This window comes from Crocuta crocuta, unplaced genomic scaffold (assembly GCF_008692635.1).
Source record: "Crocuta crocuta isolate KB4526 unplaced genomic scaffold, BGI_CrCroc_1.0 scaffold93, whole genome shotgun sequence".
Lineage (NCBI taxonomy): Eukaryota > Metazoa > Chordata > Mammalia > Carnivora > Hyaenidae > Crocuta > Crocuta crocuta.
Window position 1 is genome coordinate 4,668,096 of NW_027529641.1, and position 26,258 is coordinate 4,694,353.

Here is a 26,258-nt window from a genome sequence, read left to right on the forward strand (position 1 = left end):
GGCACCTGGAGTGACGGCCCGACTGTATCTAGAGACAGACAAAGGTCTCAGCAGCTCCAGGCTCTGCAGCAGCCTGGCTGTTTCCTCACGATGCCTGGGCTCCCCCGTCCACAGACCTTACAGCTGAGCATTAACGGCGACCGACGTGCTGGCCACACTAGGATTTATTAGGGGGTGAGGTGAGGTGTGGTGCAGGCCACAGAGGGATGGGTGTGGGGGGGTCAAAGACTTGTGGTGGTGCTTCGCTGGCCCCCTTGAATGTGGAAACAAAGATACCAGGCAGCGAGCCCTTGCTTTGACCCCCCCCGTACCCTTCCCTCTGGGGCTCCCGCCGAACCCCTCTTCCTCTGAGACCCTAGTGTCTGTACTTCTCACACTCCTGGAGGTCTTTCCAGCCTGGCCCCGCCTCCCTCTCAGCAGTGACTCCCTGTAGCCTCTCCAAGGCCCTGCTGTTGACAGGGGTGGGCTCGCCGCCATGCTCACAGGCAACAGGACAGCGGAAGACAAATGGAAAGAGAAGAATGTCTGCACCCAAAAGGGCAGGTGAGCAGTGCAAGCAGCTGGAGGTGGGGGAACCCTTCCAATAGCTGCTGTTGGGGGTGGTATGAAAAAAATGGTTTTGGGCTCTCCCAAGAAACCTTAATATTTTTGAGGGGGGGGTAGGGGCAGAGAGAAAGGGAGACCCAGAATCTGAAGCAGGCTCCAGGCTCTGAGCTGTCAGCACGGAGCCTGACACAGGGATCGAACTCATGAACCGCGAGATCGTGACCTGAGTTGAACTGGGACACTTAACTGACTGAGCCACCCAGGTGCTCCTCTCCCAGGAAACCTTAAGAACAAGCTCCTGGCATTAATAGGAACCAACAGCAACAGAACACGAGAGGAAACACCCAGACAAGAACCAGCCGCCCTCAGGTCAGCCGCCGGAAATGGTGGGGAAGAGGGTGCTGTCCGTTCCATGCTGAGGCTGTCAGCAGCCATCACTTACCCTGTGCACGGGCAAGGAGTGGGGAGGAAACAGAACAAATCTCATCCTGGAAAGAAAACTAAGAGGCCAAGGCAAGGAGAAGGAACAGAGCACAGGAATGCTCATCAGCGCTCCCGCAGGGGAGAAAGCGGAAGTCCCACAGGGAGACAGAGTGCCTGGGAAGCCACTCGTGGTCGATAGCTGACACTCAGCAGCCTTCCTGTGGGTCCTTATTTGCCGCAAAGTGAATAACGCGGAAAGGAAAAGCAGGGGCCTTGAGGAAAGGGCCTCTGGCTCCCCCGTCTGCCTGGCTCATGGACACCCCTGCAAAAAACACCATCACCACTCATGTGCAGTGACCTAATAGGCCCCACCCAGAACATGAACCGTTCAACCCACATGGGCTCCTTCCACCAGGCAAAGAACAGCAGGGTCAGGCCATGTACTAATGGTCCCCGTGTGTTTACTTTCCCGATACTGGGGGGAGGAAAGATCAGGAAATGAGGCGGATAATTTCCCATGCTCACAACCTGCACACCAGCCAACCTCTTTGGACAAGGAGGACATAAGAAATGACATTAATGGCTAGAGAGACCTTTTATGACATCCACCAGAATGAATGTCCTACATTCTCCTCAAAACCAACACAACACAGAAAACCAACACAACACCCACCTACATCCGTAAGAAGTTGCCTGGGCTTAATCCCCAGCCATAGAATCCTGGGCCCAAACCACTCCCATAGCCCATCCCCATTTACCTGGGATCACATCATCAAGTTCAGTCAAGTTTATTTCTAAACACCACACTTTTGGAGACCGTAACAGCTGTTACTAGTGGCACTAAGTTAGGGGCTGGGGGAGGAAGGCCCCACAGGACATTATCAGGAAGACAAGGTGTGGAAGCAAGAATGGCGCGCCCATGAATCTTTGTAAACAGCCACATTTCCAAATGGTGTGACGCACAGCCTCGCTGTCAGCTTTGCAAACCACTCCCACTCCATCACGCAACCTACTCCACTGGAAAACCTTTCGCTCTTCAACATCTGCCAACATTTCGGTTACTGAAGCCCAACTATGTGATTTAAAAAAATGAAGGCAGGGGCACCTGGGTGGCTTAGTCGGTTAAGCATCCGACTCTGATTTCGGCTCAGGTCGTGATCTCACAGTTCATGGGTTCGAGCCCCAAGTCAGGCTCTGCGGTGATGGCACGGAGCCTGCTTGGGATCCTGTCTCTCCTCTCTGCCCTTCCCCTGCTCATGCTCCCTCTCTCTCAAAATAAATTAATTAACTTAAAAAAAAAAATGAAGGCGGTGGTCAACAAAAGGCACTGACCACCAAATACTGACTCTAGAAAGGAATTTACAAGCTCTAGTGTCCATTCTATTTCAAACCATATGGGACACATTGGACAACAGGTAACACACTAAATCTGACTTGAATGGTTTTAGCTCCTCCCCCCAGTAGATTGTTCTTAGAATGAATTAAAAGAAATAAAATTATCTTTGGATAATTTAGTTGTAAAACAGAAAACCTTCCTGGATGATACAGTCATTCTGCCACACAGACTCTTCCTTCTACCTGAATTCTGTTGCAAATTGTGTGGATATCATATTTATGCCCTTGGTAGAAGGCATTTAAAAAAAATGAAGTTCTTACAAAATGGGGCTGCTTCCCAGGGGCAAATATGGTATTTATATTTCCCCTATGAAAAGACAGAAGAGCAGGTCAGACTTGTCTTCGGAGACAGAATGTCAGGGCGCACGCATGCATCAGGAGGAGTCCGACACGGGGGAAACTTACTTTGAATTCAACAACATGAACACAGTGCATTAACCGTATCTGTGTCAACCACAGCTCTGCCTTCACGTTGCCCGATCCTGTGTGCCACATCCGATGGGNCCCTTCAGCAGAACTTTCCCGAAGTCTGGACTTATAACCTGAACTTCTGGCAGGTCGGTGGGACAAGACAGCAATGTAGCCGACGGCTTCTGCTGGAGAATAAACAGAGGACTCCCGGCCAGCCTGCCTGGGACACTCTCAATTCAGCCGCTTCTGTGTGCACCGGAAGGAACGCGGAGGGCTGAGCCTCTGCTGGCCTGGGGGAGACGGCCCGTGTTGAGAAGCGGTGCCAACCAGGGCAAGGAGCCCTGGTGTGTGGAAAGAGAGGGCCAGCTCCCAAATGGACCGTCACTGAATTAGGCTGCTGGAGAAGTTGCTAAGGCAGGATTCGAGTTTCTCATCTTTGAGCTCCTCAAACGTTCTTATTCTTGGAACCACGCATGCCACACGGACAACGTGCACGAGCACTTGAACCCCAACCCTCTAACCTACCAAGCACAGAGGAGATGCATCCAGCTGGGCAGGTCAAGAGGACCCACAGTGGCCCTCAGGCCCTTGCCTCTCCTAGAGAGCACAGCAGGGGCAGAAAGCCGCTAAGCGACGAAGGGCTTCGTTCTGAAAAGAAAGGATGCCTGCAACTATAAGAGGCCTTTATTTCATATTTTCATGATTTTTCAAAGTACGATGGCTATCTTTGACTATGACACAAATATGAGGAAGGTCACTTGACAGAGAAAATCACTTTAAAAGCAACTTTGCCGTTGTTACAACCTAAGTAAGGCTTTAAGAGCAAAGGAATTATTGCCTGAACAGAAGCCACGGGCTTCCGGGGCCTCTCGGGGTCCAGGGCAGGAGCAACAGTGATCTTCAAGGTCGCGGGGCTGCGGGCTGGAGGCTGGGGCACTACGGGGACCCGCAGCTCACAGGTGCAGCCTGGTCTGAATCCGGGCCCTCTGCCCACATTTCAGGCAGGAGGCAAAGTCCACATTCTAATCTTTAAACAATTTTTTTTAATGTTCATTTATTTTTGAAAGAGAGAGGGGAGATAGGGAGGAGAAGGAGAAGAGAGAGGAGGGAGGGAGAGAGAGAGAGAGAGATGAGTGGGGCAGAGGCAGAGACTGAGGGAGAGGATGCAAAGCAGGCTCTGCACTGACAGCAAGATCCCAATGCAACGCTTGAACTCACAAACTGCAAGATCACGGCTTGAGCCAAAGTTGAACGCTCGACTGACTGAGCCACTCAGGTGCTCCTACACTATAATCTTTCAGGAGAGAAAGGGAGACAAGGACCCCTACTCTGTTTCCATCTCTTTCTCAGACATCGCGGGGCTACGCTGCTGGACTCCCCTTCAGTTTTTTAAACTACTTTTTAGTATGGCAAAATAAAAATTTTAAATAAAAAACACCCCCAAAATTTGCCATTTTAGCCATTTTTTAATGTTTATCTGTTTATGGTTGAAAGAGAGAGAGAGGGACAGAGGATCCTAAGCAGGCTCAGTGCTGATCGCAGAGAGCCAGATGTGGGGCTTGAACTCGTGAACCACCTGAGCTGAAGTCCGGCACTTAATCGACTGAGCCACCCAGGGTGCCCCCAAATTTAAATAGCTATTTTTAAGTGTATGATGCATGGATCAAGAAGATGCATGGACGAATGGATCAAGAAGATGTGGTTTATCTATACGATGGAATACTACATGGCAATGAGAAAGAATGAAATCTGGCCATGAAAAAAAAAATTAAGTGTACGATGCAGTGGCACTGATTGCGTTTGTGACGTTGTACAACCACTGCTTCCAGAGTTTTTCATTACCTCAAACAGAAGCTCTCATACCCATGAATGGCTAACTCCCCCCCGCCCCAGCCCCTGGAAACCCCGAATGCACTTTATGTCACCACGAATTTGCCTATGTAGATACTTCCTATGGGTGGAGTCCTGTGGTAGCTCTCCTTTTGGGTCTGACTTCTTTCACTTATCATAATGTGTTTTTTTTTTTTTAATGTTTATTTACATACCTAGAGAGAGACAGAGAAGCACTATGAGCAGGGGAGGAGCAGAGAGAGAGGGAGAATCCCAAGCAGGCTACACTTGTAGTTCAGAGCAGAGCCCGGCATGGGGCTCCATCTCACAACCATGAGACTGTGACCTGAGCTGAATTCAGAGTCGATCGCCTAACCGACTGAGCCCCCCAGGCACCCCTCACTTAGCATAATGTTTCCAAGGTTCATCCAAGTTGCACCCCTCATCAGAATCTCATTCCTTTTGACGGCAGAATAACATTCCGTTGCGAGGACCACATTTTGCTTATCTACTCACCCACGGATGGACATGTGGGTTATTCCTGGCTTCAGCTAGTGTGAACAGTGCTGCGCTGCACATTTACCTTCCCCTGCTTCTGTCCTCATTTGGCCAAAACAGAGACGGGAGGAGGAGAGCAGGCAGACTTGTGGGGACCGGGGCTGCTCTACCTCAAAAGGTCGTCCTCCACGGCTTCTCACGCCTGCGTGGCAGGGACGCCTGTGGCACTTGGCTGTGCTCTCAAGTTGGGCCCCTTTCCTTCCTTCCTTCCTTCCTCCCTGCCTCCCTCCCTTCCTTTTTTCATTTTATTTGTGTTAGAGAGAGAGTAAGCAAGCAGGAGAGAAGGGCAGAGGGGGGGGGAGAGAGAGAATCCCAAGCAGGCTCCCCTCTCAGCGTGGAGCCCAATGTGGGGCTTGATCCCACAACCTGGGGATCCATGACCTGAGCCCAAGCCAAGAGTCGGATACTCAACCGACTGAGCCACCCAGGCGCCCCCATGAAGTTGGACCCCTTTCGAAGCTCACTCTGGTTTTCTCCCTCCCGATTCACTCCTCCTTGGCCAGGCTGTGAGTGGCAGCAGGGGGAAGCGGGATGGGCGAGAGGGGCTCTCACCCTCCGCCTTGCACAGTGCTCTTCCCTGCCGCTGCCCAGAGAGCCCGCCTGCCTCCCGCGGGAGGCCGTGTGGCTGAGGCAGCAGCATCAACGCGCGAGCGGCCCGAAGCAGAACAAGCCCTCAGCTCCCTTCCTTTTGGGGCCACCTGGCTCCCACCGGCACCCCACTCACCCAACGGATCCCTTGTTCTGTTGCCCCCCTCCCCTGCCACCGATGGCTCCAGGGATCCCCCGTGAGGCCACCGACCCGCAAGCCACCCCGCCGGAGAGAGAGCAACAGAACCCGCCTGGGCAGCGCCAGCCTGGGCACATTTCAAACGACGCTGGTACCTGGGCACAAAGATGGAGTTGTGCAGGAAGTTCTCGAAGACTTTGCGGTACTCAGCCTCCTCCTTCTCGGCCTGCTTCTCGGCCTCGGTTTTGGGGCAGGCGCAGCAAGGCCCCTTCTCTCCGCCGCACACTTCAGTCTTGGGGTTCTCGGTCACCTCCTCGATGTCAATGGTGCCATCGGCATACTTCCTGATGGGGATTTTGTCTGCTCGGGAGACAGAAGGCCAACAAGAGCGGAAATGAAAGCCAAGTCCCAGACGCCGGTGGCTGCCAGCGCCTTTAATGGAGAACGGGGCTGGCTTCGTTGGGCCATTCAGATGGCGGGGGCGCGGCTGCGGGTCCCCCCACCTTCCGCCCTCACCTTTGGAGCAGTAGTTGTGCCGGTAAAGGTAGCTGTCCTGAGGCTGCCGCTGCCACCTCACGATGTAGTAACTTAGGTTGCCATTGGGCAGCGACGGCGGGTTCCACTTCACGATGAGCTGAGAAGAAGAGTTCGATGCCGAAAGAACATCCAGGGGAATGGAAGGAACTGGAAAGAGGGACAAAGGCTGTCAGGTACTCGCTGCAAACCAACAAGAAGGGGGTGGCCCGGAGAAGGAGAGGGCGCTGAGTGCGGACACGCGAGATGACAACGGAACCGTGTTTTGAAATCGCATGAACTTAAATGTCACCGCTTCTCTTTGCGGTCTCTATCCTCGGGTCCTCTGTGTGCAAACAAACACGGCCGAGCTGCACATGGAAAAAACGGTTGTGGGGGTGACACCAGGGTTACGGTGGGGGACTTCGAATCTCATTCAAGCACTGGGTTTTTCTCATGGATTGCAGCAGCCAACCTCCAAACCGTGGCACCGCGGCAGTTTTAGGAGGAGGTGAAACAGTCTGACTTACATGTCATCTGAGGTTCTGGAGCTCTGATAAAAATGGCAAGATGCCAAAATGAGAGAGGAAGTAGAAAACGGCTGGAGCGTGTGTGTGCACGCGGTGGGTAGGAAGCATGGAGGAAAGGACCCGCGCGCCTCTCAATTCCATAGTCACACTTCAGGGGAATGACCGAGACAGGCCTAGGAGAGGCAGTTTGCAAACTCAAATACACACAGAGCTCTGACTGCAAGCACTGGACTGTTACCAGCCAAAGAGCATCGATTTATAGGCAAAGCACAATAATCTGGTAAGGCTTTACTTACAATTGCCTCCCAAACCCCAACCCCAACCCCAACCCAGAGCTGCCTTGTGCATAAAGGGCAAATGCATCCTAGGACCACTGAAATCTTACTTTCCTTGGGTTCACAAGAAAACACTGATTTTTGTGGAGTTTCCCAAGTGCAAGAGAACTCTCTAAGGTAAATCACTTACACAACACGGTCATCCAAGCTGCTTCGAAATCTCAAAGGGGCAAAGAGCTTAAGGGTACTTCAAGGTCAGTAACATGGTACACAAGGTTCTAAACACCTGTCCAGAATGATGCTTTGGGGAAAAGTTGTGACTAATGCCAGCTTTTTCAGGAAAGATGTAACCACCGAATGCTTAGCCATTTTCAGGTTCCCAAAATCAGGTGTTTCAAGAATAAACAGCTGACCCCAGATGTTTCAATGGTAAGTGTCACAAAAAAGCAGAAGCAGAGGACCAAATTTTCCTGTCCCTATCGCGTGTAAGGACTGGGGCCAAAGTATAGGGGACTGGCTCAATCTGTGTGGCGCTGTTTTCCATCTTTGGGGGAAGAGAAGAGGCTTCTTAAGACTTTGTCATGATAAGGAAAGATGCTTATTTTTCTTGAGCCGTCTGTGATACATTACTTCCAAACCTTAGGAAGAATAACTTGTTTTGCCTTTGAATCACTCTCCACACCACCCCACACCCAGGATCAGAAGCCAGTGCCAGATTTCTCTCTCTAAACACTTCAGGGTCTGAGACATGATTGAAGCCACTTATGGGACCCTCGAGACAGAGCAGGGGAGGGAAGGAGGAGCAGGCAATGCCTGAGCTGAAGGTTTTCCCCATCAATGCTTTTCCCTCACCCTCTCTGCCATTTCAGCGTGTTTTGTGCTACCTTATGGGGGGTTTTAAAAAAACAGCTCCCATCCAAGAATATTTATCACTGTCTTTAGAAATGATGTGCATTTTTCTCCTTTGAAGCCGGTTTTTAGATACTTGGCTAATATGCGCAAACATTTGCTTGTATTACTTCCAGATCCTGGAGTTGAGAAATGAGATGGTTGAGGAGGATGAAGATAAAGAAAAGAGGAACGTTTTCACCGGTGACTACTTGGAATGTTCCCAACATACTCTGTCGGATGTTTTCCAAATTCTGTCTATCTCCTTGGAACTGGAGAATAAAGACAGAAAACCAACGAGCCATGTGAAGGTACTGACTGGAACACCAAATCAGCATGGAGCCTCCACCATGCAAATAAACAAGAAGGGGGCGCCGGGGTGGTTCAGTCAGTTGAACGTCTGACTCCTGACTTCGGCTCAGGTCATGATCCTGTGGTTTGTGGGTTCGAGCTCTGTGTCGGGCTCTGCACTGACAGGGCGGAGCCTGCATAGGATTCTCTCTCTTTCTCTCTGCCCTGCCCCTGCTCTCTCTCTAAGAAATAAACTTTAAAAAAAAGGGGGGAAATAAACAAGAAGGGCAGGGTACAGGCGGTTGGATCCTGGCTGGGTCCCCCAAAAGAATGAAGCCAGCACCTTGGAAGACCTGGGCTCGCCGGCGCAGGGCAGGCGGATGATGGAAGTTGCTACCGAATCCTGAAAATGGCCCAGAAGAGGCCAGGGTATGGGGACCGGGAAGAGCATGGGACACAGCATCATCTATCACTAAGAAAGGCACAGACACGCGGCAGGGGTGGTACGCGGATACCTGAAGCATTGGTGCGAATGTACAAGATTTCACTCTTGGCCCCGCGGATGTGGTCATTCTCTACCATGGTGAGGGTCACTGCCTTGACGTAGACAGCATACTGCGTCCAGGGCTTCAGACCCTGCAGCAGAATGCCAGGCTCGGCGTCCTTGTTGGGAGGGAGGTCCACGTCCACCATGTTCCAGCTGTTGGAGCCACAGGCATCCTGGCCATCATACTCTGTGACGTTTTTAAAAGGTCTGAAAGACAATGGAGGACACTCAGAGAAAAGGTTTCGGTCCCGCCATCAAGGCGCTCAGAAGCCTTCCCTGGGGGTTGAGCATGTCACTCTTTCTGTAATGGGAATTCTAAATTTTTTTTTAATGTTTAATTTATTTCTGAGAGAGAGAGAGACAGCATGAGCAGGGGAGGGTCAAAGAGAGAGGGAGATACAGAATCTGAAACAGGTTCCAGGCTCCAAGGTAGCTGTCAGCACAGAGCCCAATGTGGGGCTCGAACCCACAAACCATGAGATCATGACCTGAGCCGAAGTCGGATGCTTAACCGACTGAGCCACCCAGGTGCCCCTGTAATGGGAATTCTAAATAAAACAAATAATCAACTGGATTTTTATGGAAGAAGAAGAGTAAGCAAGTGGCCCCAGGTTTCACTGGGGTTACAAATGCACTAGAAAACTGTGTAAGTTCTAGTTATTACTGGGGTTGCAGACACTGCTCCTTAAGGATACGTGCAAACGTTGGGGTGCCTGGGGGGCTCGGTCGGTTAAGCGTCTGACTTCGGCTCAGGTCATGATCTCACAGTTCGTGGGTTCGAGCCCCATGGTGGTCTCTGTGCTGACAGCTCAGAGCCTGGAGCCTGCTTCGGATTCAGTATCTCCCTCTCTCTCTGACCTTCTCCCACTCATACTCTGTCTCAAAAATATAAACATTAAAAAAAAAAGAATATATGCAAATGCTATTTTTCTCTCTCCCAATTGTGGCATTTTTCACCACTAAGAAAAAACAAGTGTAGTCATTTAACACAAACATCAGCTACTGATGAAGAATAACTTTTGGAGAAAAAGGACTTTCGCTACAGAAAAACAGCATCTCAAACAGAGCTTCCAGAATTGAATTGCTCACAAACAGTTGTGACTGCGAAAGGACCTTATTCACACACCCCTCCCTGTGGTCACAATGGGAGACCGTGACTGGCCCCCATATGTAAACAAGCCAAATGTGTAATGATCCTGAGACCTGCTTTTTCCACTGCTATGACCCTTCCCAGGCTCTGGCCCCGGCGGCAGGGGGAAAGGGGACCGGACACTGCCCTTGGTGGCCCTGGTTTCAGCTCCGGGGAGGCCCGTCCCTAGGGAAAGAGACCTGATGGCATCACAGTGGGAGCTGGGCCAGAGGGTGACTGGGCAGACTGGGGGAACCACTTGGAATAGGAGGCAAAGAAAGGAAGAGGAAGACCCGCAGAAGCCGCCATCTAGAGGAGAAAGTCATGGCTGCTGCAGCAGGTCAGTGTCACCTGAAAGCACAAAGCCCCCCCGGATCCTGGGAGAAATCATGAAAGGTTCAAAACACGGAGGTTGGTCTCTCTCCCTTCTCCTTCCCTAGTTCACAGGCCTCGTCACCTAGAGCAGAGGATGGTGCCTTGGGAAGGGCCCATGCACAGAGGGATGGGAATAAGAGGCCAGAGCAGCCCAGGGGTCCCCTCGGGGGGGGGGGTGTATGCTGCAGGGTGCGGGCGCTCCTGGGTTGTGGCTTAGTGGGCACATCCTCTACCCCACTTCACAGATGTTCGGACAAATGTAAGTCCCTAAAAAACACGCTTTGCTCTTCAGAGCTGTTTTATATTCAAACCCCTCTAATTACCCACTGGAGAACGGAAGGCCCCAAGCGGACACCGCAGTGTAGGGGCTGTCTGGATGCCATGTGACAGCGGCGGGGGTGGGGCGGGAGGAGNCATGTCACCGGGCGCAGAGACTCACGCCTCCTTGTAGTAGACGGTGAAGCTGATGAGGTCCCGGTAGTCCGGGGGCCGGTACCGGTGCCAGGTTATGATGATGCGGTTCTTCCCCGTGGTCGTAGAGGTGAAGTGCAGGACATCACTTTCACCTGGGGCGAAAGGTACAGCTGTGAGTGACAGAGATGGGCGTCCTTTCCCTCTGCGTGTCTGACAAGCCACCTGCCCGCCCGGTCTCCCTCTTCTCCGAGGCTGGCTGTGCATGTTAACAGGCCCCTTTTGGACTTCTCGGTGGCCCTCCTGGCTCTGCTAAGGACCCAAACGTGTTCCCACGTGCAGCTGTGACGCGCCTGGTCCTCTGATTTAGCACACTCAGCTGCGCTGGGCCAGTCCTGCGAGTCCAAACCCGACAGGGAAGGGCTGCTTGACGGCTCCAGGCACCTGCCCTTTGTGCTGAGCCCTAAGGTGCGGGCCGCCGAGGGGGCCAGGACCGTGAGCCCCAAAAGCTGGGCAGAATCTTCTGCGATGGGGGGACCCGCTCTGCAGTGTTAGGGGGCTCTGCCTGCTCCTACACAAACAGCAGACACCAGCTAACGAACCCGGTGTGCCACAGCGGGGCACCTCCCTCACTCTAAACGCGGTATTGGCCTGGAAGGACATAGAAGCTTCTTGAAGGCTCTAGCTGGGGGTGACACACCCCTGGAAATGAAGTAAGCACTGACAAGAACAGTGTCACCTGGCCAACTCCCCTAGCTCTGTGGGACATTGCTGGGGAGGCAGAGCGGGCACCCCTGCCCAGAGCCCCCATTTTGTTCCTCCACCCAGATTCAAAGGACCACGGGGACCCGGGAAGAGCTGCTGGCTGCCTCCCCTCGGGAGCCTCGTCTCCTATGGACTGTCCTTTCCCACCTCTGTCTGCCTGAATCCCAACGCACACTCAGGAGGGAAAGCGGAGGCTGAAGGTGGTTAATACTAAGAAGTCAGTGGGGCGAAATGTGCTGATGTGAGATTAGAGAAACGTAGTTCCTGCTCAAGTGTTATTTATTATTTTTTTAAACTTTAAAAAAAATAGTTTATTGTCAAGTTGGTTTCCATATAACACCCAGTGCTCATCCCCACAAGTGTCCTCNAGACACTTAAGTTCTTTCCATGATTTGGTTATTGTTAAGAGTACTATGAACATTGGAGTACATGTGCCCCTATGCATCAGCACTCCTGTATCCCTTGGGTAAATTCCTAGCAGTGCTATTGCTGGGTCATAGGGGAGTTCTACTGTGAATTTTTCGAGGAACCTCCACACTGTTTTCCAGAGGGGCTGCACCAGCTGACATTCCCACCAAGCAAGGGTTATTTAAAGAGAAAAACATGATTTTGTTTTCGAAGGAAAAGAAATGGCTACTGTAGTCACAATCTGATAGGGCCGACTGGCTGAGCCGGAGGAGGACACACTTTGCAAACGCTCAGACACAGCTGCCCTGAGATGGTTCGAACAGGGAGCCCGGCAGGGGCTGGATGGGCACGTCACGGAGAAGGTGCAAGCACGCCGTCCAGCTTTGCATCAGGCGCCTTCCCTCCAAAAGCTTCTCCTGGGCAGTCTGAGTGTCCAGACACCAGCAAACTACTTAGTCAGATCCCAATGGTTTCTCGAATCTGCATGTGCCGTGTGTGCACGTGTGCGTGTGCGCACATCTTCTTTGATCATATAAATCACTCTATTTTTTTCCTAATACCCTTCCCTTATTTAAAGCTGAGGACGGGGGCGCCTGGGTGGCTTAGTCGGTTAAGCGTCCGACTTTCGCTTAGGTCATGATCTCGCGGTTCGTGGGTTCGAGCCCCGCGTCGGGCTCTGTGCTGACAGCCAGCTCAGAGCCTGGAGCCTGTTTCAGAGTCTGTGATTCCCTCTCTCTCTGACCCTCCCCTGCTCATGCTGTCTCTCTCTCTCTCTCCTAGAGATAAATAAACCATTTAAAAAAAATAAAAAAAAAAAATAAAGCTGAGGACGGAAAGGCAATTTACTTCTATAACCCTATCCAGACAAACAGAACCACAACGTTTTTAAAAGCAGCTTTATATACACAGTTAGCCGAGAAATGTACTGTTACAGCTCAGATACGGGACCCTAAAGTAAAAGGCATGTAACCATTTCAAGGTTATAACTACACTCTCCTAAATTTCAAAAAGCAGTATCAATTCAGGGAGGTAGGCTGGCTCTATCATTTTTGCATTGGGGTGCGAGTGAGGATGAGGCCAAGTGGGAGACAGAGAACCCAGGGGCCATGCACGGGGCTTGTGGCTGAACCCCCTCTGCCCTCAGGCTTCCCCTGCACCGTAGGAGACAGAGCTGAGCTCGCTCCCTGGAGACGACCAGCTCCTCTGTGACAAATAATCTAACTGTAGACAAATAATCTAGACAAATTATCTAACTGTAGGCCTGTGCATTAGAAGACATCTAGCTTAGGGTACCTGGTGGCTTAGTGAATTGAGCTTCCAACTCTTGATTTCAACTCAGGTCATGATCCCAGGGTCCTGGGATCGGCAGCCCCATGTTGGGCTCTGCACTGAACATGGAGCCTGCTTAGGATTCTCTCTCTTTCCCCACCCTCCCCCCTCTCTTTCTCTCCCTCACTCGCACGCGCGCATGTGTGTATACACACACATACATATTAATATATGATATGCAGACATTTAACTCTGCACTCCATGACCACTTCTGGAAAATCTGAGTAGGAACCTATGTATAAATGCACAGTGCACTCATCTAGATGCTAAGGGAGATGCATTAACACGAACGTGTCATGAATCTGCCCCACTACCGGCTCAAAACATACACACGTGTGAGCAAAGTGCTGGTTAAGGCGGCCTCATGGCCCCCCACCCGCAAGTGAAATGAGGAGTCAGCCACAAACGGAGCCGCTGTTCTAGACCGGGAGAGGAGGGCCCACTCACAGGAGGCTCGCTCTCCGTTGTTCCTGGTATTGATGTCCCCTTTGCTCTGGCGCCCCTTCGTCCCAGTCACTTCCTCCATGCGGTAAATTTCGGAGACGCACAACTTGGGATTGAAAGCGAAGTACATCTTCCCAGATTTGATGGTCAGGTTGCGGTGGCCCCAGTCCCAGAGCTGCTGCAGGTTCTGGTTGTCGAGGACATAGAAAGAGTAGTTCCTGGAGGCACAGAAACTGCCGTGAGCGCTCCTGCCCTTGCCCAGTGTCCCCCCCGCCCCCCCGCCCCCGGCCGCGCCGCCCAGGCCCTCCGCCACACGGGGCTCCCGAACACGCTGCCTTTGCCAATGAGAGATTTAGTCATTAATGGCGTGGAAGTGTGGATGGTGACTGTTCACAACAGCAACAATCTGATCCAGGACAGCACACTGAAATCGGGAAGACACGAATTAATTTCAGGACCTCGATTACTGACAAAATGATGCTTCGCGCACCAGAGGGTGTTGCTGGAATCATTCCACAGAAATGCCTTTGGGTATTTCTCTCAGAGCAGAGTATGTATAATGCACTTGAAGTCAGTCCATGGGAGAACAGACACGCTCGGCCACTCAACCGGAACAGCTTACATATTTGCTGCAGAAAGTCTGCCATTATCCTTGGGGGTTAAATCCCATCTGTGCCATCAGCGGTGTCTGACGGGGCAGGAGGCAGAATGGGGACAGGGAGCCAGACTCGGTGGTGGACCAGCCCCGGGTCCACCTGCTCCCTCCTCCAGATTCACCCCATCCTGAAAAGCCTCACCACCAGCCCTGGAGAAGGTGGGGAGAAAGAAACAGCCTCCGCCAAGGGCGGTCCCCCTGGGCCACACCACCCAGGCAACAGAGACTCCGTCTCCCAACACAAGGCTAGTGTGCACAAGGCTTGTGTTCCAAGTGCTGGGTTCCACTCTGAGTTTCTCATCAGTAGGTCCATGCGGGCCAAGACTCTGCATTGCTAATCTGCACCCTGCACCTCGGTGGTGCTGACCCCTGTGGGTGCCAGGGTCGCACCTGCAGCAGCAGCACTAGTCTAACAGGGGCTGGGTCCCGACAAGGGGCTGGGGGTCCGGAGCTGACCAAGGGTGATCTGGGTGGACACAGAAGCAGCAGCTCCACCTGCTGATTGAAGGGAACACGGGAGGGCAGCCAGAATTAGCAGCAGCTCTCTCTGGCTGTCCGGAGAGAAATCCGTGCTCTGGGAGGTGGGGGAGCAGACCGCTACGGCTTAGGGGTCTGAAGAAAGATCCACGCCAATACGCCCCTCTCTCTGGGGCCCCAGGGAAACCGGGTAGGTGGGGCCATTCTGCCCATCCAAGTCCTCTAGGATGAAAAGGTCAGCTCCACATGGACCTTGAGCCTGTCTTCTTCCCCTTCTGGTCCCCAGCCTCAGGCTCTTTCTGGGGCTCTCTCGAGCACTTTACACAAAACGGAGTCTAGGAATTGGCGCCGCACTGTGAGCCATTTCTAAGATCCGCCTGAGGATCCAATACACAAACCGCATGGAAGAAAGGATCCAGCCCCTTTTCCAGGGCCAAGAGAACCAGACCGAAGTGCAAAGCCCTCCTGTGTCCTGAAGGCTGTGTCCGGGGGCAGCTCTCTGCACCTGGTGAGGTCCCTCATGTCCACTCAGACCGGGGTCCCCACCCACCTCATCAGTCCCCAGCCCGAGGGTCATTCATTAGGAAAGCCAAAGTTATGGTTGACACGCTGCTGAGCAGACTCGTGATGGATTCGTGGGAATTTGCAAGGCAGTTCGGAGACAAAGGTTCAGGACTACAGATGCCGTGAGTGAACCACGCAGCCGCAGGCAGTTCACTCAGAACTTCCTGTAGCCGTTGGTCTGGCTCACTCATAGGACGAGGAGGGTATGAACACACAGGAAAAAAAGGGGTATGAACATCTGAGCTCCGGGTTGGTCTTAGGAGTCCAAGACCCTCACGCCCGGGAGGAGTCACTGAACTGAGACGGAATCTGCCCCATGGCCCGAGCCCAGCCCCTCCGCCAACCCTGGGCGCCGTCCGTCCACACACACGTGCAGGGGGGTGGCGGTGGGAGGCCTGCCCACACAGGGTCGAGTGGGCTAAGAAGTCCAAAGGTGGCACCTCTCCAACCAAGCCAGGCTCCTCATGGACCCACCCTGAGGGCCCCCAACACATTCACGGCCACCAAAGCAGGTGGTCAAAATTCGCGGTAACATTTTCCTTTTGGGAAGAGCTCACTCCCTAACCCATATATCCACTGGAAAAGGAACAGGAGACGTTCAAATGAACCGAGATCAGGATATGCAACGCAAGGCCAGGTGTATAGGCGGGGGGTGCTGGGACATGGCAAGGTCAGAAGGCCCATCCCTCAGGCCAGTGGCCACCCACGCCCCCTTTCCCTCACTGCCAGGCTGCAGCTGATGCTGCTAGAAAGTGGGGTGGTCTGTGCATACAACCGATGGGGGGGGCGGGGGAGGGAGTCTGCAGGTGGAAACAGATGCCTTCTATTCTCCCATTCTTGCCTACGGTTTATTTCCTGCTCCGAATGACACTCTGTAGTGCTGATACCAAACCCCAGTGGGTCTGGCTGCTCCCAGGTTCCGAAGCTGGCCCCATGGGACAAGATCTGGTTGGTGCAGAAACCTCTGGGCCGGGAGTGCAGGCCAATTAACCAGGTCAAGCTCCTGTCTCAACTTGGGGTGAGGCTTCTTTTTAGTAAACGGATTTCACTGGCAGGGAACAGAAAGGCACTGAAAATACCTTCTGAACAAAACATGCTTCTCCCCATGGGAGGGAGCATGAATTATAAATCAGGAATTTGACAAATGAGTGGCAGGCACACTGCAAGTCTGTGTATGTGATTAATCACTTTGAAAAGCAAGATTATCTTTTTACTGTAAACACAAACATTTTTTTACAACACTGCGAAGGCCTGGGGCCAGGATACCAATATCAATAAAACCCAGGCGTTATGGAGCCTGTGTGAGCGACAGAAAAAGTAAAAATAAAACCCTCGTCAAAATAATAGCCAAGCCGTTCAGGAGCTGTCTGTCAATAGTGCTCCTTTCTCCAACCCCAGGTGGGGCCTGGCTCCGCCCCACATTCCCCTCCCATGATTAGGTGACAATTAAGAGATGGTAAAAGGCAGAGACTTGTCTGCACATTTACACACACACACACACACACACACACACTTTCACTGTTTCCTAGAGGAAATGGTTATATAAGTCAATTACTCAGTAAACGTGATTTCCTAATTATTTCTAAGCTTACTGTGCCTTTACATTCATAGAATATAGAAAAAAAAATTAAGTTGTTTATTTTTTCTGTAGCTCACACACAGATGCCCGGGTTTTATCGATATTGAGATCCTGACTCCCAGCCTTCCTTCTGTGGCAAAAGATGTTTGTCTCTGTACTTGGGGGGGCCCCATTTGACAAAATGTAGAGCAATTCAGGTGTGTAGGAAGCAGTCGGTCGTTTCCTTGAGTATATGTCTTTATTATCTGTATTGATATTCTTTTTTATTGTACTGTTTATTTTGAGAGAGAGAGAGGGAGAGAGAGGGAGAGAGAGGGAGAGGGCGCACATGAGCAGGGGAGGAGCAGGAAGAGAGGGAGACACAGAATCCAAAGCAGGTTCCAGGCTCCAACCTGTCAGCATAGAGCCCAACATGGGGTTTGAACTCATGAACTGTGAGATCATGACCTGAGCTGAAGTGAGATATTTTATCGACTGAGCCACCCAGGCACCCCTACCTGTATTGATATTCTAAATGCCTAGTACATACTGGACACTCAGGTGTTTTATTTATGGCTCCAGTGTTGGGGCTGTCTTACTTGAGTTACCAACAACGACCACCTCCCCACCTACTCTGATGAAGGGCAGGAAGGATGTGGAAGCAAAGGGAAGCGAAAGTGCGGGGAATCTGCACGGTGCACAGAAGACAGCCCCAGGGTCAGCGTCTGGAGCACTGCATTGGAGAATCCAAACATCGGGGTCTGGGGGTCGTCACCACTTCCTAAGCAACAACTCAAGGCAATGTCCTTATTTGGCTTCTCTCAGGCGGGGACAAAGGGGATTGAGGGCTAGGAGGCCAAGCTATGGGGATAAGGAAGGGCTATTCCTCCCTGTCTTTCAGTTCTTACTGACAAATTGGGGGAAAAAAATCTGCAAACACACAACTGATCATTCCCTTTCATTTCTCCGAGAAACCAGGCTGTCTCTAGAGGGCATCAGAACCCAGCACAAGGGACTATCTTCAGCATCCTGGCAATCTGCAGCAGATACAGGATTTGGCCTTTTCACAGATGCTGCTTTACACCACATCCAATCCCCACCCCCCCAATCCCATTATTTACACCAACCGTGGGGGCTCTGCAAGGGCGGGAATTTGTATTCAAGGGCCACCAGGCACCACACAGAAACTCAGAACACGCTTCCTCTTTGAGTGTTTTCTAAATAGCTTTACCGAGGTGGGATTTACGTACAAATATCGTGCCCACTGAATGTGTTCAGTGCCATGAGCTTCGGCAGGTTTATACAGCTGTCCTATAATCACCACTACGCAGTTTCGGAAAATTTCCACCATGTCAAGGTTCCCTCCCTGCCGATGCTGGTCAGTCTCTGCTCCTACCCCCAGCCTTCGCCAATCTGCTTGCTGTCTCCACACTTTTGCTTTTTGTAGAAACTAATGGAATCACATAATGTGCAGCCTTTTGTGTCTGGCTTTTTTCCCACTTAGCTCAATGTTTCTGAGGTTCACCCAGGTTGTTATATTATTGTTGAATAGCATTCCATTGTGCCACATTCAGTTAATCCGTTCATCTGTTGATGGACGTGTGGGTTGTTTCCAGTGGATTATTTGGGCGGGAGGGGGGGGAGGTGGGCTATCATGAATAATCTTGTTAGGAACATTCACATTCAGGTCCTGTGTGGGCATGTTTTCATTTCTCTTGGGAAGATACTGGGTAGAGCCTGGAACTGCTGAGTCACATGGTTGAGTCTTTATTTTTAAAAGTCCCCACAGCCCTGTTGCAGCCTAATCTGAGAGTTGCAGGAAGGCGGAACGAAGCAACCAAGTTTTGCAAAGTCAAGTGGTAGGATTGTGAGCATGGAGACGCCTAAAGGCACCTGAGGTTTTCAATTCTTCTATCCCCCCTACCTGTGTCTGCTTCTAAGCTTTTCAGAGCAACAATCTTTGGAGCCACCAAAGAATCTGAAAGTCTAACTCCTCATTTGTCTGATGCCATAAGAAAATATGGGGTCCAAACGAAGGAATTGTCCAGATAACAGTAATACTCTGTTTTCTATTCAAGGGCTTAAAAATTAGAAATTTTCTAGAAATCTTATACGTGCGTATTACAAGACCCATTTCCCTCTTAAGTAGCAGAAAAACCTTGATTTTCTGGACATCTAAGGTTATGACTCTAGAAACACATTACATTACGCAGCCTGAGCGACGTCCACAAGGAAACCTGGAGGTCTGAGTTCTTGTGGACAGACTGATGACTGCCTCATGCTGTCCAGGCCCCGTTCTTCCAGCCACCAAGTGCCCTGATGCCTGCCTGGATGTGATTCTGCCTACATCTTTGGCCATCCTGGAAATCAGATTACAAAATCAACTCGTTCGGAACACAGACTAGAGCTCCACTCCAGGTAAAATGCTGGAATTTCATGTTCTGCCCTTGACTCGGTGGTCTGGGCTGCTCGGAGGACTTGGAGGTAGATCTCAGTTCCAGGCTGAAAGCCAAGGTCGTCAGGTACCAAGGGTCCCTGCACTATGGATGTGTTGGCCCTCCATCCAAACAAAATGCTATGGAACTTCCAATCCCATTGAGCCAAATGGAGCCACTTATTAATGTTCTTATCGTCTACAGGAGTTCAAGAAAAATAATACGTCAAGGCAGCAGTGTGACAAGAAAATATTTAGGAAAAAAGGCACAGTGCTCTGAGGAGCCACACTCTGAGAAGGAGAAACAGCAGGACATAGCAGTGACATCCAATCTGGGGTACACAGTGAAATCGCCTCGGATTCTTGAGAAAATCACCGGTGCCGGGATCCTTCCCCTGAACATCCTGACAGAACTGGGTGCCACTTGGGTTATTCTTGGGATTTTTTAAACCTGCCCCTGCCCAAGAGGATTCGAATGTGTTGCAAAGTTTGGAAAGCACTGGGCTAAAAGTCACCTTGGCTTAAGCCAAAGGCGCACAGAAATGAACTGTCCAGGCAGCTCTGCTAACACTTCTCAGGCTCGAAAGCCTTGAATGCATTCCATCGCTCACCTAAATTATAACCTCCACACCCGGGTGCATAACACCTTACGTAATGCTAATACCACCTACCTCTCCAGCATTATTCGCCAAACAGGTCCCAGGATGCCCCGGCTCGCGCTGCCTTAGCTGTTGCTGCCCTATCCTCAACTGCCCTCTTCACCCTCTGCTTTCTGAGTGTTTCTGGAAACACTTCAAGGCCCACATCAAATGCCACCCCTTCTTGAAAGCCCCGGGATCTTCTTAATCAGATTATCTGCCTCTTTTTCATACCCATGGCACATTCCTTTCCTTTCCCTGGGAGTACCTTGCAAGTTCTGCTTCCGCACCGTGGTTAGTATTTATTTTTATCATATTCCTTTCTTCTCTGCCTCTCTCTGACTCTCCCTTCCTTGCAGGGGGTGGGGAGAGCCGGTGAAGGGCTGGAACTAACGCTCTTCTTAAGTTTCAGGATCCAAAATAAGTAACTGAGTTGTGGCTAGTGGTCACACCTGATGCAAAGAACTGTAGGGGTGTTCATCACAAGTGAGAGTGACCTATATCTCTTTTGGTCATGGGTGAGGAAGGCAGGTGAGAGAATCCAACCCCCACCAAGACAGGCAAGAGTCTCAAGCACCCAGCTAAAGAGAGAGCCTCCAAGGGGCTCCTGGGTGGCTCTTTCCGTTAAGTGCCCAACTCTTGATTTTTGGCTCAGGTCATGATCCCAGGGGATTGAGCCCTGCATTGGGCTCTGTGCTGAGCATGGAGCCTGCTTAAGATTCTCTCTCTCTCTCTCTCTCTCTCTATTTTAGTCAGCCTCCAAGAAGCAGCACATCAGAATTAAAGGCTGGAGGCCCAGCCCCCTCAAAGCTGCAAGGGCCACTGGTCAGCAGTGGGGTGTGAAAACCCGAGGCTCCGTTTGCCCTCCCTTGTCATCTAAAACGTTAACAGCAGGGCAGGGGCCAGAAGCGTCCCAGAGCCTGGAGGAGTCCCGAACACCTGAGCAATGACAGGCTTCCTTTAAAGAACCCCTACTGGGACTTCAGGGTTTATATAATTTTCAGACAGTGAGAAATGCATTCTATATATCCCTGCAAATACAAACCAGTCTTAGTTCTCAGCTGCATTTAAGGGCGTCATACTTTTCTGTGAACACACGCCCGAAAGGTAATCCCCTCATATAATCACTCCTCAAAAAATTAAACTCTCCTCCCAGCTTCCCCCTCTATGTCTCTCNGGATGTGTATCCTTAAGCAGCAGGAAAAGATGCTGATACCAATCTGCCAAAGGAAAAGTGCTTACCAACATAAGGGATCCCAGAAACACAAACCTACCTGGAGAGAAAAAGAGTTGTGCTAAAATTCACTCTAAGAATTCGTATGACAAACAATAGCGGCCCTTCGAAATGGCTGGGCCCCAGCTTGCTGTATAAGTGACTTGGGACACTGCCACTCCACACAGCAGCACCAGACTTGGATGTGCGGGGAGAAAAGAAGGTTGTTGGGTTTTTTTTCCCCTAGAAAATCAGTGTTCCCAGTGGGGAGGACAGTGCTTTTCCAGGATGGAATGAAGAGCTGGCCTCTCTCTTTAGCTGTATCAGATGGTGGAATTTTAAGAATTTAAGACTGACCAAGAGTGAGTCTGAGAAAAGCAGGGAGGCTGTAGAGGAACCCTTATGGGGTAACTTTATCCAGTCGGGGCAGATAAATCAGCAAGGACAACCTTTCCCATGACCTTCCCACCTCTTTCTTTCCTAAATGATTTCTTCAAATTCTCTTTGGAAGGAATTCCCTCCTTAATGGAGGTCTCCTTTTATTGCAAAGCTTAAAGCTGGGCAAGAGTTGCACTGAAAGGGAGTATGAAGAGAAAGGTATATACACAGAGGTGCATGCAGGCTAACTTCTAGAAAGAAACTGGAGCAGCTCTGGTTTACCTGGTAGTGAAAAGCCTCCAGCCAGTTTAAAAACCCCGATCACAAAGCATATTTCTGCAGAAAGGCAAAAATTCTACCAGTAGTGTAAATCCTACAGGGTAAGCAATAAAACAATTTTGTGAATCATGGTTTCTGTATAACACAATGAACTATTCAGACTCCTGCAGATCGGTTCCGTTCCAATATACAGTGTACCTCTTGAACACGGGGGTTAGGGTGCTGTCCCTCTGCATGGCCACCAGAGCACACGTAGTTTTTGACATCCCCCATGCTTATCTAGTAATAGTCTACTGTTGACCAGAAGTCTTACGATCAACAATGAACACATATTTCATACAGTATATGTATCATATACTGTACTCTTACACTAAAGTCAGCTGGGAAAGATATTATTTAAAAAACTATGAGGAAAATAACATTTACAGTACTGCACTGTATTTATCCATGTGGGTACAAGGGGGCCCATGTGATCCAAACCACGTTGTTCAAACCAAGGGTCGAATGTATTTTAAAAGATGCAACGGTTTCCCATAGTGTGCACAGCATCCTGAGGTGGGCAAGAGGCATGCAAGTGATGACCTCACAGAGGGTTAAGCAACTTAGCCCTGTTCCTAATGCTCTCAACAGAGGGTCCCCACCAGCACCCTGTCTTGGCGACACACAGCCCTGGATCGACAAGTCACGACCCACTTTTCCAAAATAGCAACATCCCAAGGACCAAGAGTCGCGAGTTGGTGCAGCCGCACCCGAGGAGGAGGAGGTGGGCCGTCGCGCAGGCAGCCAAGAACCCGCGTTACCTCTGCTTCCTCCTCTCTTCCTCGTAACCAGAAAGAGCTCTCACCGTAGTAACGCAGAGTCTTAAAAGCACGCTACTCTTTTGCAGTGGGAGGACATCAGCTCGTGAACCTCGGAGCACTTACCCCTCCAGCTGCTCCTCTCCTAAGATCTGGCGAAGGTTTTTTAGGAAGGACAAGGAGACCAAGGCGTGGGAATGGCGGATCTTCACGTAGCCTGTCACCACCTCGATGAGCCCCATGAAGTTCTCCAGCTCCGAGGCAATGTTATCTGCACGAAGAGGGGGGCCGTGTCAGTGAGCGCTCACGGGGCGTGAGGGTGACACGCTTGGCCTCCCACAAACGTGTTTGGAGGATGATTCCTTGGCAGGTGTCGGCGCCACTGAGGCCACGCAGGAACCTGCCATGCCCATCACAAGATGGACTTCCACGGGCTTGACTTTCAACCACCTCGCCCGGGACAGGGCCCCACAGAGGCAGGGGAGGGAGACTCTCTAGAAGGCTGGGTACCTTAGCTCCTGGGCTGATTAACAGAGTGTAAAATCATAAATACCAGACTGCCAATTAGCGAAGGCTGACAAATCTAGGGAATGCCTTTGAATATGCTCTGTCAACAGACAGCGCTGAATCTAGACAAGGGCATGACTAAATAAACAACGTTTTCTCGGTCTCATTAGGAGCTGCCTTTGCTGCCTTTCTAGTTCCTAAGATACATGGATCTATATTTAAAGAGTGCATCTTACTAAGACTGGAAGAAAACACACCAAAATGTTAATGATGGTTATCTGCGGGTGATGTTTAAAAATTCGTTTCTGTGCTTCGAAGTGTTTTTATCATGCACATATAGTTTTTCTGAGTGTTTTTTATCATACACGCATATGATTTTTTTTCTGAGTGTTTGTATAGTGCCCACATATGATTTTTTCCAAGTGTTTGTATAGTGAACACATAAGATTTTTTTCTAAGTGTTTTTATAATACACACGTGATTTTTCAGAACGAGAGAATAGTTGGAGGAAGAGTATTGCTAATACGACCTATGTGAAAACAACATAATATATCAACAGTGTATTTCCTGTAATCTTGTTTATTAGCCTATCTTTTCCTCGTAGTAAATAAAAAACATAAGCTTCAGGTCAGCTTATGCCAAAATTATGATTAATACTACAATGAACTGGGTATAGCTCAACTAATGGGATTTGATCGCATATGATTTGTGAAGGCTTACTGAACGAAAGGTTCTGTCTTGCTTTGAATTGATAAAAATCAAAGAAGAAGGGTACTGTCCTGGAGGGCGGTGGACTATATGCTTCATGTAGAGTTCACTGGTTTTCTAGAAGAAATTCAAGTTATAAACACTAGAAGTTGCCTGCAGTTGATTATTTCAAGGAAATGATCCTGAATTTTAAATGTGGGGCAGGATGCATGCCGGATATGAAAATTTAAAAAAAGAAAGAAGGGTTAGGTACTTAAAGGGTATGCTCTAGGGATGAGGTCATCTTTTCAAAAATTAAGAAATCTAGTAATAGCAGAAGAAATAAAACTTTAGAAGCACTTAACGGTAAGAAACTTCTGGCCAGAGAAGCCAAGTGCTATCTCTGTGGTGGAGGGGCCAAAGGTGGTATGAAAAATCAGGGGCTTCAAAAATTTCAAAAGGCCTGAGAATAGACGTGTCTCTGCCATCTCTAAGCCCTAAGAACTCTGCTCACTCACTGAACCAATAGTTTTATGGAAAAGTAAATTCACAGAATAAATAAATCAGTCATTTTTTTTTTCTCAAACTGTAAAAATTTCTCCACAAAAGGATTTGGTGGGGGAGGGGGGAATTCCTTTCAACCTCAAGGTCTTCGAATTTAAGGCTAGAAGCTGCTGTCAGCTGAAGACCAGAAGTGCAACTATCACGGAATAAATCCACGTGTGACGCTTCTGCACACGTGCAATTACCAGGAACGCCATCTACTGCAAGTGATGGTCATCTTACAGGGGTGAGGATAGAAGCTTTTTGAGGACATGTGCTTGTATGGGGGGGAGGGGGCTCCAAAGTAGATTTAGAGATTAACCACTCTTTGGACTCCATTAATTTTAAAGCAATATCATTAAACTCTTCCCTTTGCTCCATCTCCTCAACACATTCAAGTAACAAAAACTCTTTGGACTTGATGCCACGTGGATCTGGGCTCCAGCTGAAGGCTGTTGAGTCACACCTTTGATCCATCAGCGTATTCTGGGGCCTGTGTGTGCTGGGATAACAGAGGATAAGTGGTGACCCTTGGCGTGAAGGAACACTGAGCCCACGGCTAAAAAACAGACCTTTTTTTTTTTTTTTTTTAATCTTTAAGGGAAACTCAAGAAACAGGTGTTGGGCACGAGGCTTAGGCACCATGTTGTTTTTCTAGGCCCATGCTTCCGGCATGAGGCGTGGATAGGAAGGAGAAACATCAACGAAAGAAAACCAAGGGATCCAGCTGTCTCTTCTGGGGGTTGGAATACTTACTGCCTCGGCGGATATTAATGAGCAAGTTGCCCTTGAAGATGGTGCATCCTTGGAGCATTTGCGCAGAGGTAACAGAATCAATGGTCTTTGTTTTCTTCTCCTCCTCACAGACCTTGGGGCAAGGACCTTCACAAGGGATGCAGTACATGCTGTTGGAAGATAAAGAATCAACCAAAAACACAGAGAACTGAGTCAGGCACCGTGCATTTAAAAAAAAAAATCATGAAGATACAATTTTATTCTGGTTGTTTTTATGGCACACATTACTAAAAGCAACCACTTTGAGGCATTTGAGTGGACACGCTGTAGCTCATCCCGAAGCCACCCAGGATAAGCCACGCAAGTTGCAACCAAAGGAGAAAATGCCTGCAAAGGAAGGGTGTGCCTCTTGTTTCCAGAAGAAATATGTGCTGCATCCTTGAGGCATGTGGGTATCATAGGCTGTCGGCTGCTGAGCCAGCTGGTTCCACGTGGGAGAAACAGCCTGGAAGAAAGGACATGCTGGTGGCTCCCGAGGAAGATGGGGCCGCTCTCGATGCTGTGGCCTGGCCTGGCACAGCCCGGGAGACCGCACAGGGGGAACACAGGGCCAGCAGCGCTTCCGCTACTAACGGGAGACTAACTCTTGTGGCCCGCCTCCCAGCCAAACCCAGTGGCGGATTCCCAGAGGCACGTGGAATAGCACAGATCCATCACTTTGTTGCTAAAGCACAAATGAAATGATGTCTGTATGGTGTTTTGCAGAAACTTATAAATGGATCTGGGTGGTTGGTTTCTTGGTGTTTTTTTTTTTCCCCTGTATATGCGCCAAAAGCAAGGAACTTGCATTACTTTGTAATGAGCTCCTGGTTCAAACTTTACCCCAGCCACCAAGAGTCAGGGATTAGTGAGGGAGACTGGCGCTTCTCCTGATCACCTAAAGTTAGTTAAGAAACAGCGGACAAAACGCTCATCAGGCTTCTGAACCACAGACCAGG

General features: G+C 50.2%; 1 protein-coding gene across 1 annotated transcript in view; it reads right to left on the bottom strand.

Moving 5' to 3' along the window:
- Positions 1–26,258, bottom strand: part of IGF1R (insulin like growth factor 1 receptor) — a 244,071-nt gene that overhangs the window by 38,617 nt on the left and 179,196 nt on the right. Inside the window, exons 4-10 of the mRNA XM_077762414.1 lie at positions 25,282–25,430; positions 22,915–23,059; positions 13,799–14,013; positions 10,878–11,004; positions 8,903–9,141; positions 6,407–6,574; positions 6,046–6,250 (exon numbers count right to left, since the gene is read on the bottom strand). Coding sequence (XP_077618540.1) covers positions 6,046–6,250; positions 6,407–6,574; positions 8,903–9,141; positions 10,878–11,004; positions 13,799–14,013; positions 22,915–23,059; positions 25,282–25,430 — 1,248 coding nt within the window. The remainder of the gene's footprint in view (positions 1–6,045; positions 6,251–6,406; positions 6,575–8,902; positions 9,142–10,877; positions 11,005–13,798; positions 14,014–22,914; positions 23,060–25,281; positions 25,431–26,258) is intronic.